The sequence below is a fragment of the Nothobranchius furzeri genome, chromosome 16 (genome assembly GCF_043380555.1).
Source record: "Nothobranchius furzeri strain GRZ-AD chromosome 16, NfurGRZ-RIMD1, whole genome shotgun sequence".
NCBI lineage: Eukaryota > Metazoa > Chordata > Actinopteri > Cyprinodontiformes > Nothobranchiidae > Nothobranchius > Nothobranchius furzeri.
The window spans coordinates 62,647,874-62,662,754 of record NC_091756.1 but is presented as its reverse complement, the minus strand read 5'-3'; the positions used below and the strand labels follow the sequence as shown (position 1 = coordinate 62,662,754).

The window sequence follows — 14,881 nt, the reverse complement described above, 5'->3', positions numbered from 1 at the left end:
TTGTAGCGTTCAGAAGACCTCCACAGCTCCTCTGGAATATATTTGAATCACACCGGGGGTTTGGTGGATGTGTTCATTAAAAGCCCGAGAAGTCGAGTATGTGTTCCAACTTATTTATTTAGTTTGCTAACCGGTCAGATTAAATGTGCTCGACACCGTTGGCTTTGTTTAGAAAAACTAAAGAATGTTGTAAAGAGCATTGTGCTTTCCTTTTGAAAAGCACACATTTGAACAGATTGTGTAAACCCGTTTAAAGGAGAATTTCTGTTTTCACATAAGTCTTTATTTTCAGCTGCTTCGGTGGAAATTGGTCCGTTTTAGTTTGGTTGCCACTCTTGCCTTTGGCCTCATGCCTGTGGAATCATCTTTGGCCCCCGCAGTGGCAACAAATGGTAAACCGCTGCTCCTCCTCCAGAGCTCCTCACTTTGTTTTTGCATTTTTATCCATTTGCGTTAATGGTTCTACTTGTGCTGGAAGTCTGGCTGTGAAGTGTCAAACTTCTGCATTTGGACCTTTTGGTCGTCTGAGCATTAATTGCTCTGTAAGGCGGGTTAAAGAAACAACAGAAGTGAAGTATTGGAACTAGATCTTTTCTCACTCCAGCTTTTCTGAGCATTCCTTTGTCGCTCATGCATCGCGTTGTAAATTTGTGATATTTTCTCAATATTGTTCTTGACTGGCTCATCCTTGACTGTAAGTCTTTATGTTACCCTGTATAACATTTCTGGCAGAGGATGTCAACCACTATTTGAAAATGCAACCGTGTAATTTGCACCTTACTGTATTGCTATTATTTTCTAAATGTTTCTGTTTGTAATAAATGGAAATTATTGGACAGCATTTGTGGACAGTTAAGTTTTTCATTTGTTGTAAAATGTGTGTATTTGCTTATTTTAGAACTGTAGCGAGAGATGGACACACACACACATGCACACGCACGCACGCACGCAGAGAGGTTTCAGTGTTCTTCATCTTCCCAGTGGCTGGCATCAGATAAAAGTTTGTCATTAGTTTTCAGTTTTGTATTAAGTCGTATACACAGACTTACAGAGATGGGACAAATTAGGTGATGAGACGTTCTCTACAGTGGCTGCTAATGTAGATTTAATGTTTTTTAAATATATTTGACAGTTGGCCGTACAATGAACCAATCGGATCAGACAAAATCTGATTGGCTGCTAAACAACCACCTGCTGGTTCCGGTTCACTTCACATTAAAAGAGCTGCACTTTATTCCAGTAGAAGAAAATGTTGATAGACTTTCACTTTTGTGACTAACATCGCTATTTTGTTTATAACGCGTGTGTCGTTGGATGTATTAGCGGTAAAATAAAAATACAAGTTTTATCAGAAACACTGAAATGACCGAACTGTTGTACTGAAAATCTACCTGTCACCCGGAAGTACTTTACCTGCTGTTTTTGTTTGGAGCTGACCGCGGCGCGCGGACGCGACAGCGTCACCGTGCGTCTGTGGGCGGCAGGATGAGTTTACGGAGGCAAGCATGAGTACTGCAGCTAAAGTCATGTCGAGTACGTGTGAAAACACTCCGTTCAAACGTTAATGGTGGCGCTAGCTCGAGCTGCTAACAGGTCGGTGGTGTTTTGTGTGGCAGAGTTCCGTCTGGCTGTGGTCCAGCTGCAGGTGACCCGCGTCAAGGCGGACAACCTGAGTCGGGCCCGGAGGCTGGTGAAGGAGGCGGCGGACGAGGGTAGCAAGGTGGTGCTGCTGCCGGTGAGCCAGCCTCACGTTGGAGGCCAAGCTATTTATGAAATGTTATTGAATAGTTCATTAGAACACTCGGTCCACCTGTTCCCTGCTAACTCGGTCATTTTATTGGATAACATTAATGTTTCTCTAACCCGGGGTAGTGGAGTGAAGTATGCTCCGTCACAGTGCTGTCAAAGGTCATTCAGTGTAGAATCTCCGTTCTATTCATTAGGTTAACAAATGGGCCATTCCCATCTGTACCGGGTCGGCCCGGGCCGGGTAGCCCCAGTCGGCCCCAGGCTGGCCCGGTTGATTCCACACATCCTTGCCTTAAGCCCATGTGGGCTGATTCTACCCACCAATCAGAGGCTTGCTCTAATGGAAGGTGTGGATTTGCTGTCAGCAGTGGGTGTGTTGGCCCTGGTCGGCCTGAAGCAGACCCCCTTGAGAAGAGGGCTGAGAATGAGCCTTGGTTGGCCCGGAACAATACCAGGCCACCCAGATATGTAAACAACCTACGCTACCCGGCCCGGGCTGACCCGGTACAGATGGGAATGGCCCAATAGCTCCACTCCACGAGAAGGGTAGGTTAGTCATGTCATGTGTTGTACCAGACCTGTTCCTTATTAAATATTTAACATGGACTTGGATTTGCAACGTTTAAATATGAACATTACTGTAGTGGAACAGCCAGACATCCTTACGTTGTTTGCCCAGAAATTGTGCTGCACACTTAGTTAACTAACTCTGGTCTCCATAGTCTAAAGGTGTACAAACTTCTCATGAACTAAATTATCTGATGAACTCAAATCTGAATTCAGATGTTCAGCCTTCTGTGCTGCTGATAAGTCCTCATAATGATGACAGAAATGGTCCACAGAAGCTCAGTCCCATCTGGGTTCTTCTCACCTGCCTCTGAATCAGGAATGCTTCAACTCTCCGTATGGGACCAGCTTCTTCCCCACATATGCGGAGAGAATCCCAGGAGAATCCACCCAGATGCTGTCGGAGGCAGCAAAGGAGAGTGGCGTGTACCTAGTGGGAGGTAGGGAAGCATCTGTGGCTATGATGACCCAAAATCACACCTGCTTTTAGAACCGATGAATGAGTTTATTTACAGCTTTTACTGTGAAAGTCACATTGACTTATACGGTTGTGGTTTTTCACAAATTTGTTGTTGAAATTAATGTTTATTGATTGTTTAAATCTTCATTCAAAATCATTTTCCTTGTCTGAAATTTCACGTTTTACATAAAAACTGCAGGGTGGCTGGGCTATCCCTTAGAGATAGGGTGAAAAGCTCAGGCATCCGGGAGGGGCTTGGAGTAGACCCGCTGCTCCTCCACATCGAGAGGAGTCGTTTGAGGTGGCTCAGGCAACTGGTTAGGGACGTCTCCCTGGTGAGGTTTTCCGGGCACGTTTAACTGGGAGGAGAACTAAAGGAAGACCCGGGACAAACTGGAGGGACGATGCCTCTTGCCTGACATGGAAAACCTTAAGATTCCTCAGAGGAGCCGGCCCAAGTGGCTGAGGAGAGGGATGTCTGGGCCTCCCTGCTTAGGCTGCTGACCCCATGACCCGACTCCGGATAAGCCGCCGTAAATGGACGGGTGGACATAAAAACCCAAATATAACATCATGCAACTTAAAAGGCTTCAGCCATAAGGTCTTCATGCTGCAAATACAGAATACACACCCCCTGAATACTTTAGGGAAAACATGTAAACATTCTCCGTGGACCATTAAAACATTTTTGACCAAAGGTAGCTTAGCTTAGACCTCGTTTGTTTATCATTTTCCTACAGGATCCATTCCTGAGGAGGATGGTGGGAAGCTGTATAACAGCTGTGTCGTGTTCGGCCCCGATGGAGGAATGATTCTCAAACACAGGAAGGTGTGTTGCTCTCACACGGCGGCTAACATCTCAGGTGGAGCTACATCAGAATCCCCTAAACCATTTATTTTTGTTTAAGATTCACCTGTTTGACATCAACATTCCAGGAAAAATCTGCTTCCAGGAATCTGAGACGCTTAGTCCTGGCAACAGTCTGTCCATGTTTGACACACGTAAGGGACACTTTGAGTCTCCTCTTTTGTGTTTCCTGCAGTGAGGACACATGTCCTGACTACTTTGTCTTCCTTCCAGCATACTGTAAAGTGGGTGTGGGGATCTGCTACGACATGAGGTTTGCAGAGCTCGCTCAGCTCTACAGCCGGAGCGGTGAGCAGCAGAACAGAGTCTAGGATGGGGGTTGTTGTGCTGTTGGGGACAGATGATCAGCATGTCCTTCTGTCCTCAGGCTGCCAGCTGCTGGTTTATCCCGGAGCCTTCAACATGACGACGGGTCCGGCCCACTGGGAGCTCCTGCAGAGGGCCAGGTGAGCGTTCTTGTCACGTTTATAAGAAATAAAGAAAATGATCTTTTATAAAGCGCCTCTCAAGATAAAAAGCTCGAGGTGCTTCACAAGAACAAAAAATTAAAAATATTTTTTAAAAAATCTTCAAAAAGTGATTAAAAATATGATTAAAATTAGAAGAAAAAATAATATATGAAAAAAGACGTGATTAAAAAATGTAAGGGAAGGGGAAGAGAAAATGAAAGGAAACCAGTGGATCCTGAGGAAGGTGGAATAGGTGGGGAGAGCAGAATAAAGAGAGAGAGGTGAAGAAGGTCATACAAAAGCCAGCTTGAACAAGTGAGTCTTCAGCTGCTTTTTAAAGGAGACCACTGAGTCCACTGATCTCAGGCTCAGGGGGAGAGAGGTCCAGAGTCTGGGGGCCACAGCAGCAGATGATCTGTCACCTTTGACCTTTAGCCTGGTGCTGCACAACCAGTAGGCTTTGATCACTGGACCTCAGGGACCTGCTGGGGGTGTAGGGACTAAGAAGATCACCAATGTAAGATGGTGCTTGTCCATGTAAGGCCCTATAGACCAGAACCAGGATCTTGAAATGAACCCTGAAGTTGACTGGCAGCCAGTGAAGCTGGAGGAGAAGCGGGGTGATGTGGGTGTGTTTGGAGGACTTGGTCAGAAGCCGAGCACAGGCGTTCTGAACCACCTGTAGACGGTTCAGGGAGGTTCTGCTCAGACACGTGAAAAGAGAGTTACAGTAGTCTAAGCGTGAGGAGATGAAGGTGTGGAGAACTGTCTCAAGTTCAGAGCGGGACAGAATGGGACTCAGCTTAGCAACGTTCCTGAGATGGAAGAAGGAGGAGCCAACAAGAGAACTGACATGAGAATCCAGGGTGAGAGCTGGGTCAAAGGTCACACCAAGATTCCTGACAGAAGGTTTGGTGTGGGAAGCAAGCTGACCAAGAGAGTCTCTGACTTTGGGAACCAGCTTGTCTGGGGCACAGATGAGGATCTCAGTCTGATCTTCATCCAGCTGAAGAGAGAAGTGATGGAGAAAGCGAAGCTTTCCAAACGACTGAGCCAGTATGAAGCAAATGTTTCAGTGTTGGGAACCATTTGAACCCAATAAAACGAGTGACATCTGCTGGCCAGACGTCAACTTGGCATCAGCATGGAACACAAAAGGCAATATATGTGTCAATAAAATTATGTCCAAACCTGTCCGTTTGTGTCTTTTAACATATTAATGCAGTCGTGTTCCAGAGTGACCGTCCCAGCAGAAGAACTGTACAGCAGCAAACATCAACTCAGGATGGGTCAGAGACGATGGACTTCTATGGTCCGATGCTTCATTCTAATCATGGAGATGACTAATGCAGATGCTTTTTTTCTCCTTACAGCTCAGCTGATTCGCTTTCAGCCCATTGCGTAATCGACCACAGCGCATGCCGGGATGCTGGTTACTGTCATAGATTTAAAAAAATACATATTTATTTACAACTTTCAAACAACCAACCGAACAATTATTTGAAATAAATGTACAGTTGTTGCTGTTTTGTCTAAAAGTTTCAAAGCATCAATTAATCGTCCTGAAATCATTGTAGTTGTCTCCTTTTTAACACTCTGAGTTTGCAGGTATGTTTAACAGTCACTGTTATTACTGACGAAGCTGTAATTAAAGGTATGGTTCACTAAAAAAACATTTTTAATTATTATTTCTGATTATAATCAGTCACTCATGAAAATAGTCTCCTACACCTATCTCCTGCATTAGCTTCTGATAGAAAATAGACGATAAAACTAGGATCTGAAAAGCCTGACAGATCTACGTCACACTGTCATCTAACATTCATGGACTCACCCATCTTGACTCGATGGGGAAGGCTGTTGTTGGTTTAGTGTTCAGGAAACGGCACCTGTAGTTCCTGAAACTGGTGCACCAGAGCTTTGTTTTCCCATAGTATGGCTTACAAGGCATTCATTCTCACTAGAGAGCACTGCAAATGCATCTATTAACAAGTGTTCCAGAACAGATAACAACTTGATTGTGATTGTCTGTGATTTATTATTTGTTCCTCTGTTTGTGTCCTGGATGCAGAGCTCTTGATAACCAGGTGTTTGTGGCCACAGCCTCACCTGCCAGAGATGAAACTGCGTCCTACGTGGCCTGGGGTCACAGCACCGTAGTTAACCCTTGGTAAGAAATGAGGCCCATGATCAGAGGACAGAACATTCATGTTAAACATGAGGGGTGTTTATCCAGTTCAGGGCTGTGTAATGTTCAAGGGTTTATAAATTATACTCTTAATGGGGTCTAGTAGTTGTTTAAGTCATTTCCTACACAAACTTTGTGAGTTATAAAGAAGAACGTGACAGGAAAATGTGCACATTTGCTGTAAGGAGGCCTCTTGATGGTTCCCCAGATCAATGCTGCGGTTAAATCTCGTCTCTTCCACCTGCACCGTTTGGTTCGTCTCAAACCGATGCTAAAGCGGCCGCACCTGGACTCTGTCAGTCACGCTTCCCGCGTGGATTACACTAACTCTGTCGTCTTTGATGTCCATGCCTCGGCTTTGAGTAGACTGTAGGTGGTCCAGTGCAGCCAGGTTCCTGACCAATACAAGCAGGCGTAACCACTGGTTACCAGTAAATTTCCGTGTCAAGTTCAAGATCCAGACAACTGCCTCTACCAGCCACATGATCAACAGCTAAAACGTGTTTTAATAATTTAGTTTTATGTGTAAATAAAATGAATAACACTAAAGTTGCTTATTATTCATAGACAAAGACCATCCCCCTATCTACGCAGGAAGACTTCAATAACTGTCATAGAACTGTTTAGTTCCATCAGTAAGTCCTTTTCTATGCCATGGAGACCAAGGCTGAGTCGTCTCTGAGACAAACAGGCTAGCGACGGAGCTGGGCGGCCTCTCGTAATGATGTCCAGTTTCTCTGGAAAACTCCATCTTAAAAATTGAACTGAAAGAAGCCCTGCAGACCAAATCCCATGTTTTCTTCTCCATTAGCCTTCCACCGAGTTTGCTATCAGTTGACAAGTGATGATGATGTTGGTGAGCGGCTGGTGACGAGTTTTACTCATAATACACTTGGAGACGATTTTTGAGATCCACTAGTAAATTAGCAGGTCATGAAACTACACGTGAGAGTAAAAACAAAACCAGTCATGCAGCTCAACATTTTATTCAATTATTTACACCTACTATGCCGCTAAAGTCAGTCGGTCTTGTAAAGTTTTTAGCAACCACGGCTCTGTAATGTTAGATAAATAGTATGTTTGGTTAAGTAAATTGCTTTGAGAGCTATTTATATTATATATACTATATATATTCGAAGGATCTTTCATGGCGGTTAAAACGAAGAGTCGGAGTACCCGGCCCAGAGGGTTACCGGGGTCCCACCCTGGAGCCAGGCCTGGGGTTGGGGCCCGTGAGCGAGCGCCTGGTGGCCGGGCTTTCGCCCATGGGGCCCGGCCGGGCCCAGCCCGAACCGGATACATGGGCTCGTCCAACTGTGGACCCACCACCCGCAGGAGGAACATGAAGGGTCCGGTGCAATGCGAATCGGGTGGCAGACCAAGGCGGGAGCCTTGGCGGTCCAATCCCCGGACAAGAAAACTAGTTTTTGGGACATGGAACGTCACCTCGCTGGCGGGGAAGGAGCCGGAGCTTGTGGCAGAGGTTGAGCGGTACCGGCTAGATATAGTCGGACTCACCTCGACACATTGCATTGGCTCTGGAACCCGAGACCTGGAGAGGGGTTGGACACTCTACTTTGCTGGAGTTGCTCCGGGTGAGAGGCGGAGGGCTGGGGTTGGCTTTTTGTTAGCCCCGAGACTCTCTGCCTGTGTGTTGGGGTTTACCCCGGGGGACAAGAGGGTAGCTTCCTTGCGCCTTCGGGTCGGGGAACGGGTCCTGACTGTTGTTTGTGCTTATGGGCCAAATATCAGTTCAGAGTACCCACCCTTTTTGGAGTCCCTGGGACGAGTGCTAGATAGTGCTCCATCAGGGGACTCCATTGTCCTGCTGGGGGACTTCAATGCTCACGTGGGCAATGACAGCTTGACCTGGAGGGGTGTGATTGGGAGGAACGGCCCACCTAATCTGAACTCGAGCGGTGTTTTGTTATTGGACTTCTGTGCAAGCCGCAGTTTGGCCATAACGAACACCATGTTCGAACATAAGGATGCCCACCGGTACACTTGGTACCAGGGCAGCCTAGGTCACAGGTCGATGATAGATTTTGTAGTCGTATCATCTGACCTGCGGCCGTATGTTTTGGACACCCGAGTGAAGAGAGGGGCGGAGCTGTCAACTGATCACCACCTGGTGGTGAGTTGGATCAGATGGCAAGGGAACATGCCGCGTAGACCTGGCAGACCCAAACGCATAGTGAGGGTCTGCTGGGAACGCCTGGCAGAAGAACCTGTCAAGACGGTCTTCAACTCCCACCTCCGGCAGAGCTTTGACCACGTCCCGAGAGCAGTGGGGGACATTGAGTCCGAGTGGGCCTTGTTCCACTCTGCGATTGTCGAGGCGGCTGTTGCTAGCTGTGGTCGTAAGGTGGCCGGTGCCAGTCGTGGTGGCAACCCCCGTACCCGCTGGTGGACACCAGAGGTTCGGGGAGCCGTCAGGCTGAAGAAGGAGGCCTACAGGGCGTGGCTGGTCTGTGGGTCTCCGGAGGCAGCAGACAGGTACCGGATAGCCAAGCGGGGTGCAGCAGTGGCAGTTGCCGAGGCAAAATCTCGGGCGTGGGAGGAGTTTGGTGAGGCCATGGAGAAAGACTATCGATCGGCTCCAAAGAGGTTCTGGCAAACTGTCCGGCGCCTCAGGAGAGGAAGGCAGCAACTCGCTCACACTGTTTACAGTGGGGATGGGGAGCTGCTGACGTCAACTGGGGCTATAGTCGGACGGTGGAAGGAATACTTTGAGGAGCTCCTCAATCCCACCAATGCGCATTCCGAGGAGGAACCAGAGCTGGGAGGCCTGGGGATGGACTGTCCGATCTCGGGGGCAGAAGTTGCTGAGGTAGTCAAACAACTACACAGCGGCGGAGCCCCGGGGGTGGATGAGGTTCGTCCTGGGTATCTCAAGGCTATGGATGTTGTAGGGCTGTCATGGTTGACACGTCTCTACAACATTGCGTGGTCATCGGGGGCAGTTCCTAGGGAGTGGCAGACCGGGGTGGTGGTCCCCATCTTTAAGAAGGGTGACCTGAGGGTGTGTTCCAACTATAGGGGGATCACACTCCTCAGCCTCCCTGGAAAGGTCTACGCCAAGGTACTGGAGAGGAGGGTCCGATCGATAGTTGAATCTCAGATAGAGGAGGAGCAATGTGGTTTTCGTCCTGGCCGTGGAACTGTGGACCAGCTCTATACCCTTGCAAGGGTGATGGAGGGGGCATGGGAGTTTGCCCAACCAATCCACATGTGCTTTGTGGATTTGGAGAAGGCTTATGACCGTGTCCCCAGGGGCACCCTGTGGGGGACGCTCCAGGAGTATGGGGTGGGTGGCTTTCTGTTAAGGGCCATTCAGTCCCTTTACCAGAGGAGCGTGAGTTTGGTCCGCATAGCCGGTAGTAAGTCGGACCTGTTCCCAGTGAGGGTTGGACTCCGCCAGGGCTGCCCTTTGTCACCGGTTCTGTTCATCACTTTTATGGACAGAATTTCTAGACACAGCCGTGGTGTGGAGTGTGTTGAGTTTGGTGGCAGGAGAATCTCGTCTCTGCTTTTTGCGGATGATGTGGTCCTCCTAGCTTCATCCAGCTCTGACCTTCAGCTCTTGCTGAGTAGGTTCGCGGCCGAATGTGAAGCGGCTGGGATGAGGATCAGCACCTCCAAATCTGAGACCATGGTTCTCGACCGGAAAAGGGTGGCTTGCCACCTACGGGTCGGGGGAGAGGTCCTACCTCAAGTGGAGGAGTTTAAGTATCTCGGGGTCTTGTTCACGAGTGAGGGTAGGAGGGATCGGGAGATCGACAGGCGGATTGGTTCGGCGTCTGCAGTGATGCGGACGCTGAGCCGATCTGTCGTGGGGAAGAGGGAGCTGAGCCAGAAAGCCAGGCTCTCGATTAACCGGTCGATCTACGTCCCAATCCTCACCTATGGTCATGAGCTTTGGGTAATGACCGAAAGAACGAGATCGCGGATACAAGCGGCCGAAATGAGTTTCCTCCGTAGGGTGGCCGGGCTCAGCCTTAGAGATAGGGTGAGGAGCTCGGACATTCGGGAGGGACTCGGAGTAGAACCGCTGCTCCTCCGGATCGAAAGGAGCCAGTTGAGGTGGTTTGGGCATCTGGTCAGGATGCCTCCTGGACGCCTCCCCGGGGAGGTGTTTCGGGCATGTCCTGCCGGCAGAAGGCCCCCGGGTCGACCCAGGACACGTTGGAGAGGTTACATCTCCAATCTGGTCCGGGAACGCCTTGGGGTCCTGCCGGAGGAGCTGGTGGAGGTGGCCGGGGAGAGGACGGCCTGGAGCTCCCTAATTGGGATGCTGCCCCCGTGACCCGGACCCGGATAAGCGGAGGAAGACGAAGACGAATACTATATATATATATATATATATATATATATATATATATATATATATATATATATATATATGTATATGTACGGTATGTATGTATATACTCTGTCTTGTATGGTAAATGACCTGTATTTGATATAGCGCCTTCTAGAGTCCTGGAACCCCCTCAAGGCGCTTTACAACACAATCAGTCATTCACCCATTCACACACACATTCACACCCTGATGGTGATGAGCTACGATGTAGCCACAGCTGCCCTGGGGCGCACTGACAGAGGCGAGGCTGCCGAGCACTGGTGCCACCGGTCCCTCCAACCACCACCAGCAGGCAAGGTGGGTTAAGTGTCTTGCCCAAGGACACAACGGCAGTGACAGACTGAGCGGGGCTCGAACCTGCAACCTTCCGATTACGGGGCGAGCTCTTAACTCCTGTGCCACCGTCGTGCAAATGGTGATGACCTCATCCAGTAAACATGCTAAGCATATATCATTAAACACAGATCGATGAACATTTCATTGTATATAATTATAAAATCTTTCTTCTTTTGTCTGGGAATGAAGGAGTTCATTTAAAAGAGTTCCTCTGTGAAGGACCTTGGAGGAGAGAATACTATTGTTCATCTTTTATTGTCTCTCAGAGCTGCAGTCCAGTTGGTGTGAGGAAGGCAGTCTCTGATTAAAGGGACTACGTGCAGACTTCAAGTCTCCTGTGAGGGGGAAATATTGTAGGTTGCGTCATCGCCAGGTTAAGTTGACCTGGCTGTAGATCTTGACCTGTGGGATCTCAAAATCAGGCCTTTTCGTGACGTTACAGCTCAACCCTGACTGGGGCAACCTATACAAGCCCCTAAATAAAGCTGCATGAGAGTCATTATTAAAAATGGAGCTAATTCTGAATTCTCCTCTGAACACAAGTTATGGAAGTGCTTGTCTTCTCCAGCATCCTTCGTTTGTGTTAGAGGCGCCGTTTCCTCTCATCCGCCTCTTTGCAGCACACACACCTGCCTCCCAGGGCCCCCCTGAAGCTTCGGCCCTGGTCCCTTCCTTGTTTGAAGTCGGCTTTAATTACCTACTTTTATGACTGTTGATGTTTTCTAGTCTGTTGTGTTTTTATTGTTGCTTCTGTTATTTGTTTTACTTACTGTGTTTTATCGTTGTGCATGTACAGCACTCTGATCAGTTTTCATGCTGTTTTTAAATTAAACTTTAGAAATAAATGGAAAGTAGTTTATTTTGAAGGCTGCTTGTCATGCAGCTGTCACTTCCAGCATGTTGAATGCCCAGTTTGCACACATTACAAGGAGCTGTTAAACTGCCTCCACTGTCCGGTTTAAAATCGCACCAAAATACATATACTTTAGCTCTCGTGTGGAGACACGTTAGCTCTGCATTAGCCTACTATCCAACAGCTGCATGTTATGGTGTCCGAATCACCGCCTGCCGTAAATTGTGCGAGGTAATGGTGTTTTCTTCCAAGAAATAAAGAATACTGAGGTAGAAGAACGTGTTGAGATTAAAGCTAAACTATTGCTGTTGCATCCGAAAACCTCTATCTCAGGATGAATTTAAAAAGTCATATTTGTTGTTTTATAAGGTTAAAAGCTGATCTTTTCACCAGATTCTGGTTTTGTTAAACCCGCGTGATCAAGCCAGATTTCCAGCCACATGATCTGATTGGAGCATCCCTACTTGTTTCTGCTGTGAAGCATTTTAACCTGGGGTCGACGGAAGCCTGCTCCTTTCTGGATCCAGCCCCTAAATTGTTTTTTATATTTTTACAGCTTCTGTTTTTGTGAAGCGCCTCGTGATTTTTATCTTGAGGCGCTATAGAAAAGATCTTTTCTTATCTTTCTTCTAGAGGATGAGGTGGGACTGCAGCTTTTGTCACTTCTACGTTGGCTTTATCTTTTTATTGGCGGGGTTTGGTTTTCACCCACAAACAGAAATAAAAGACACACATTTTTTACTTTTTCACTAAAGCAAAACACAATTACTTCTTGTCCGGCTCTTTGGATTTGAGTTGCGGTCGACTAGAACAGTATTTTCTCCTCAGTTAGAGCTTCCAATTCAGGGGAAACCAGTTCCGTCAGGGACAGCTCAAGCACAGCTTCCTTTTTTATTGTTACTTCCTCTGTAGGTACATTTTTGCTGCTGTGTCTGGGACAGGATTTGTTGAGGAGTACCGTCCACTGAACCAGTTTCATTTGCTTCCTCTCCTGTGTCAGCAACTAGGATGAAAAATGAAAAAGTGATGGAAAAACAAGAACTAAATGGTCACCATAATGATGTTATGGCCCTCTCGTTGTAAGATAAGGCCTCTACAACCTGTTTTTAAATAAACTGTTCTGATCTGTTGTTTCAGGGGAGAGGTGATCTCCAAGGCTGGAGCTGAAGAAACAATCATCTATGCTAACATCGGTAAGTGAAGATTTGTGTGTTTCTAAATAGTTTCATCACACAAGTTTAAAAAGCAGGTCATCAGCCATGAGCCTTGTTATTTACATCTCACACACAACCACAGAATGGAACATTAAATATTAAATTTACTGTAAAACACTCAGAGTTGCACGTTTTGTTCATATCCAGATGTGATTTCTACCAAACCAGGGATTTTCTTAAGCTATAAAGAATTCTACACTTTACATGGATGTCCATATTAATCGAGGGGCTCCTGGAGCTGTTAGGAAGAGCTGAGGAGAGGTCTGCTGCAGGCAGATTAAACATTTAACAGAAACACATCAGCAGAAGAGAGACGGGTGTCTAAAGACGCCTTCTGACTGACTGACTTAAAGCTACACCCGTTCAGATGAAGCATCACCACCAGGGGCGGCGTTAGGCCCGGCTACTTGGGCAGAAGCCCCGGATCTAAATCGTGGAAGTAACATGCAGTACCAAAGTCCAACAGAGAGGGAGCAGCTGGCAGTAGTTTGTATACAGCCTGCCTGAGCCTCCACCACTGAAGAAGAAGCCCTTCAGCAGTCGGCTTCTTCTACACTCTCTGCCTGAAACGCATGAGTGAAGATGGACATAAGGACGTGTTTTAGACCAAAAGTACGGCGACAGAACCCCAGCTTTGATGAGACTGGTGCTGACTCAGGTTTGTGAGTCTTATTAGAAAATAGTTGTTGTGCTGCTGGTTTGCCTAAAGTTAGCTTACTATCAGGTAAAGTTGTTGGAGAAAGAGCGGGAATATTTACTATCATCTCACACTAAACACTAACAGGAACAATACTCTGCCCTGAATATGCTTCATATGTAGCTTCAGATTAAAATGATGTGGTACAAGACATATATATATATGTTGACTAGTGCGTGTCACGTGTGTGTGTGCGTGCGTGCGTGCGTGCGTGCGTGCGTGCGTGCGTGCGTGCTAAGCCCCGGATCTTCTTCAGTCCTAAGTCCGCCCCTGGCCACCACTAAATAATGCGTCAGCGCTGAAGCAAACGCAACAGCAGAGGACAGTTTTCCTGTATTAAAATTGAATAATCAAAACAGTATTTTCATACAACAAAAAATAAATGGTCACTATTAACTATCACTATTTAATAAAGTGACGTTATTTCTTATCCTCACATGAAACATTAATGGGGGGTGCTTTTATTTTACACAAAGTCTAGAATATTTTTGGATGAATGTTTTACAGGCAGACCTTCAGCAGTTTTCAGAAAACTTTTTCAATTTTTTATTTACTTTTTAAAATGTATTTTTATTAATCCACCTTTCTTTATTTTAAAAATGTCCTTTATAAAGCTGAATTCAGAAAAAGTATGTCTCTGCTCGTCTCACCCGACTCCAGACCTGCAACATTTGGCCGATGTGCGGCAGCAGATCCCGATCACGTCCCAGCGCCGGAGCGACCTCTACAGCGTGGCGTCGGTGCAGGCCGGATCTGGCTGAACGCTTCAGCTCATTTCATGTTCCTCAAATAAATAAATCAGAGTTTAATGATCATTTTAATTCTCATCCAGGAGGTTTGGGATTGAGTTAATCGTTGACATGTTTGCTTTAGTGTTGATGGTGTGATCTCATCTGATGATTGACCTGATGCGTTATCAGAAGAGAAGCAGTGGTTGGAGGAGTTTTAGCACCAACCTCCACCAGGGAGTTCCCATCATGCATTGCAGCGATGTATCTCTCTCCTCTGTAATCTTTAGTCTTGTTAGCGGTTGAGTTTATGGTTGCATCAGACTGTTCAGCTGCAGTTTACCCAGTCTGGACTTCAACATTTGGTGCTAATTTAGATTATTACTCCTGTCAGGAGCTTTGACTCACC

The 14,881-nt window shown here is 47.0% G+C and overlaps 1 protein-coding gene across 2 annotated transcripts; it reads left to right on the top strand.

The window, feature by feature from the left end:
* Positions 1 to 1,397: 1,397 nt before the first annotated feature.
* nit2 (nitrilase family, member 2) lies at positions 1,398 to 14,571 on the top strand. 2 transcript variants are annotated; one of them, XM_015974326.3, is made up of 10 exons: positions 1,398 to 1,533; positions 1,617 to 1,735; positions 2,636 to 2,756; positions 3,517 to 3,605; positions 3,685 to 3,778; positions 3,858 to 3,932; positions 4,012 to 4,090; positions 6,165 to 6,263; positions 12,971 to 13,026; positions 14,405 to 14,571. In XM_015974326.3, exons 1-10 carry the CDS (start codon positions 1,506 to 1,508, stop codon positions 14,503 to 14,505), a joined length of 861 nt encoding a protein of 286 aa, XP_015829812.3. In that variant the 5' UTR covers positions 1,398 to 1,505; the 3' UTR covers positions 14,506 to 14,571. The 2 variants fall into 2 exon arrangements, with proteins under 2 accessions (XP_015829812.3, XP_015829811.3); XM_015974325.3 differs by having other exon boundaries at positions 2,579 to 2,756.
* Positions 14,572 to 14,881: the final 310 nt, after the last annotated feature.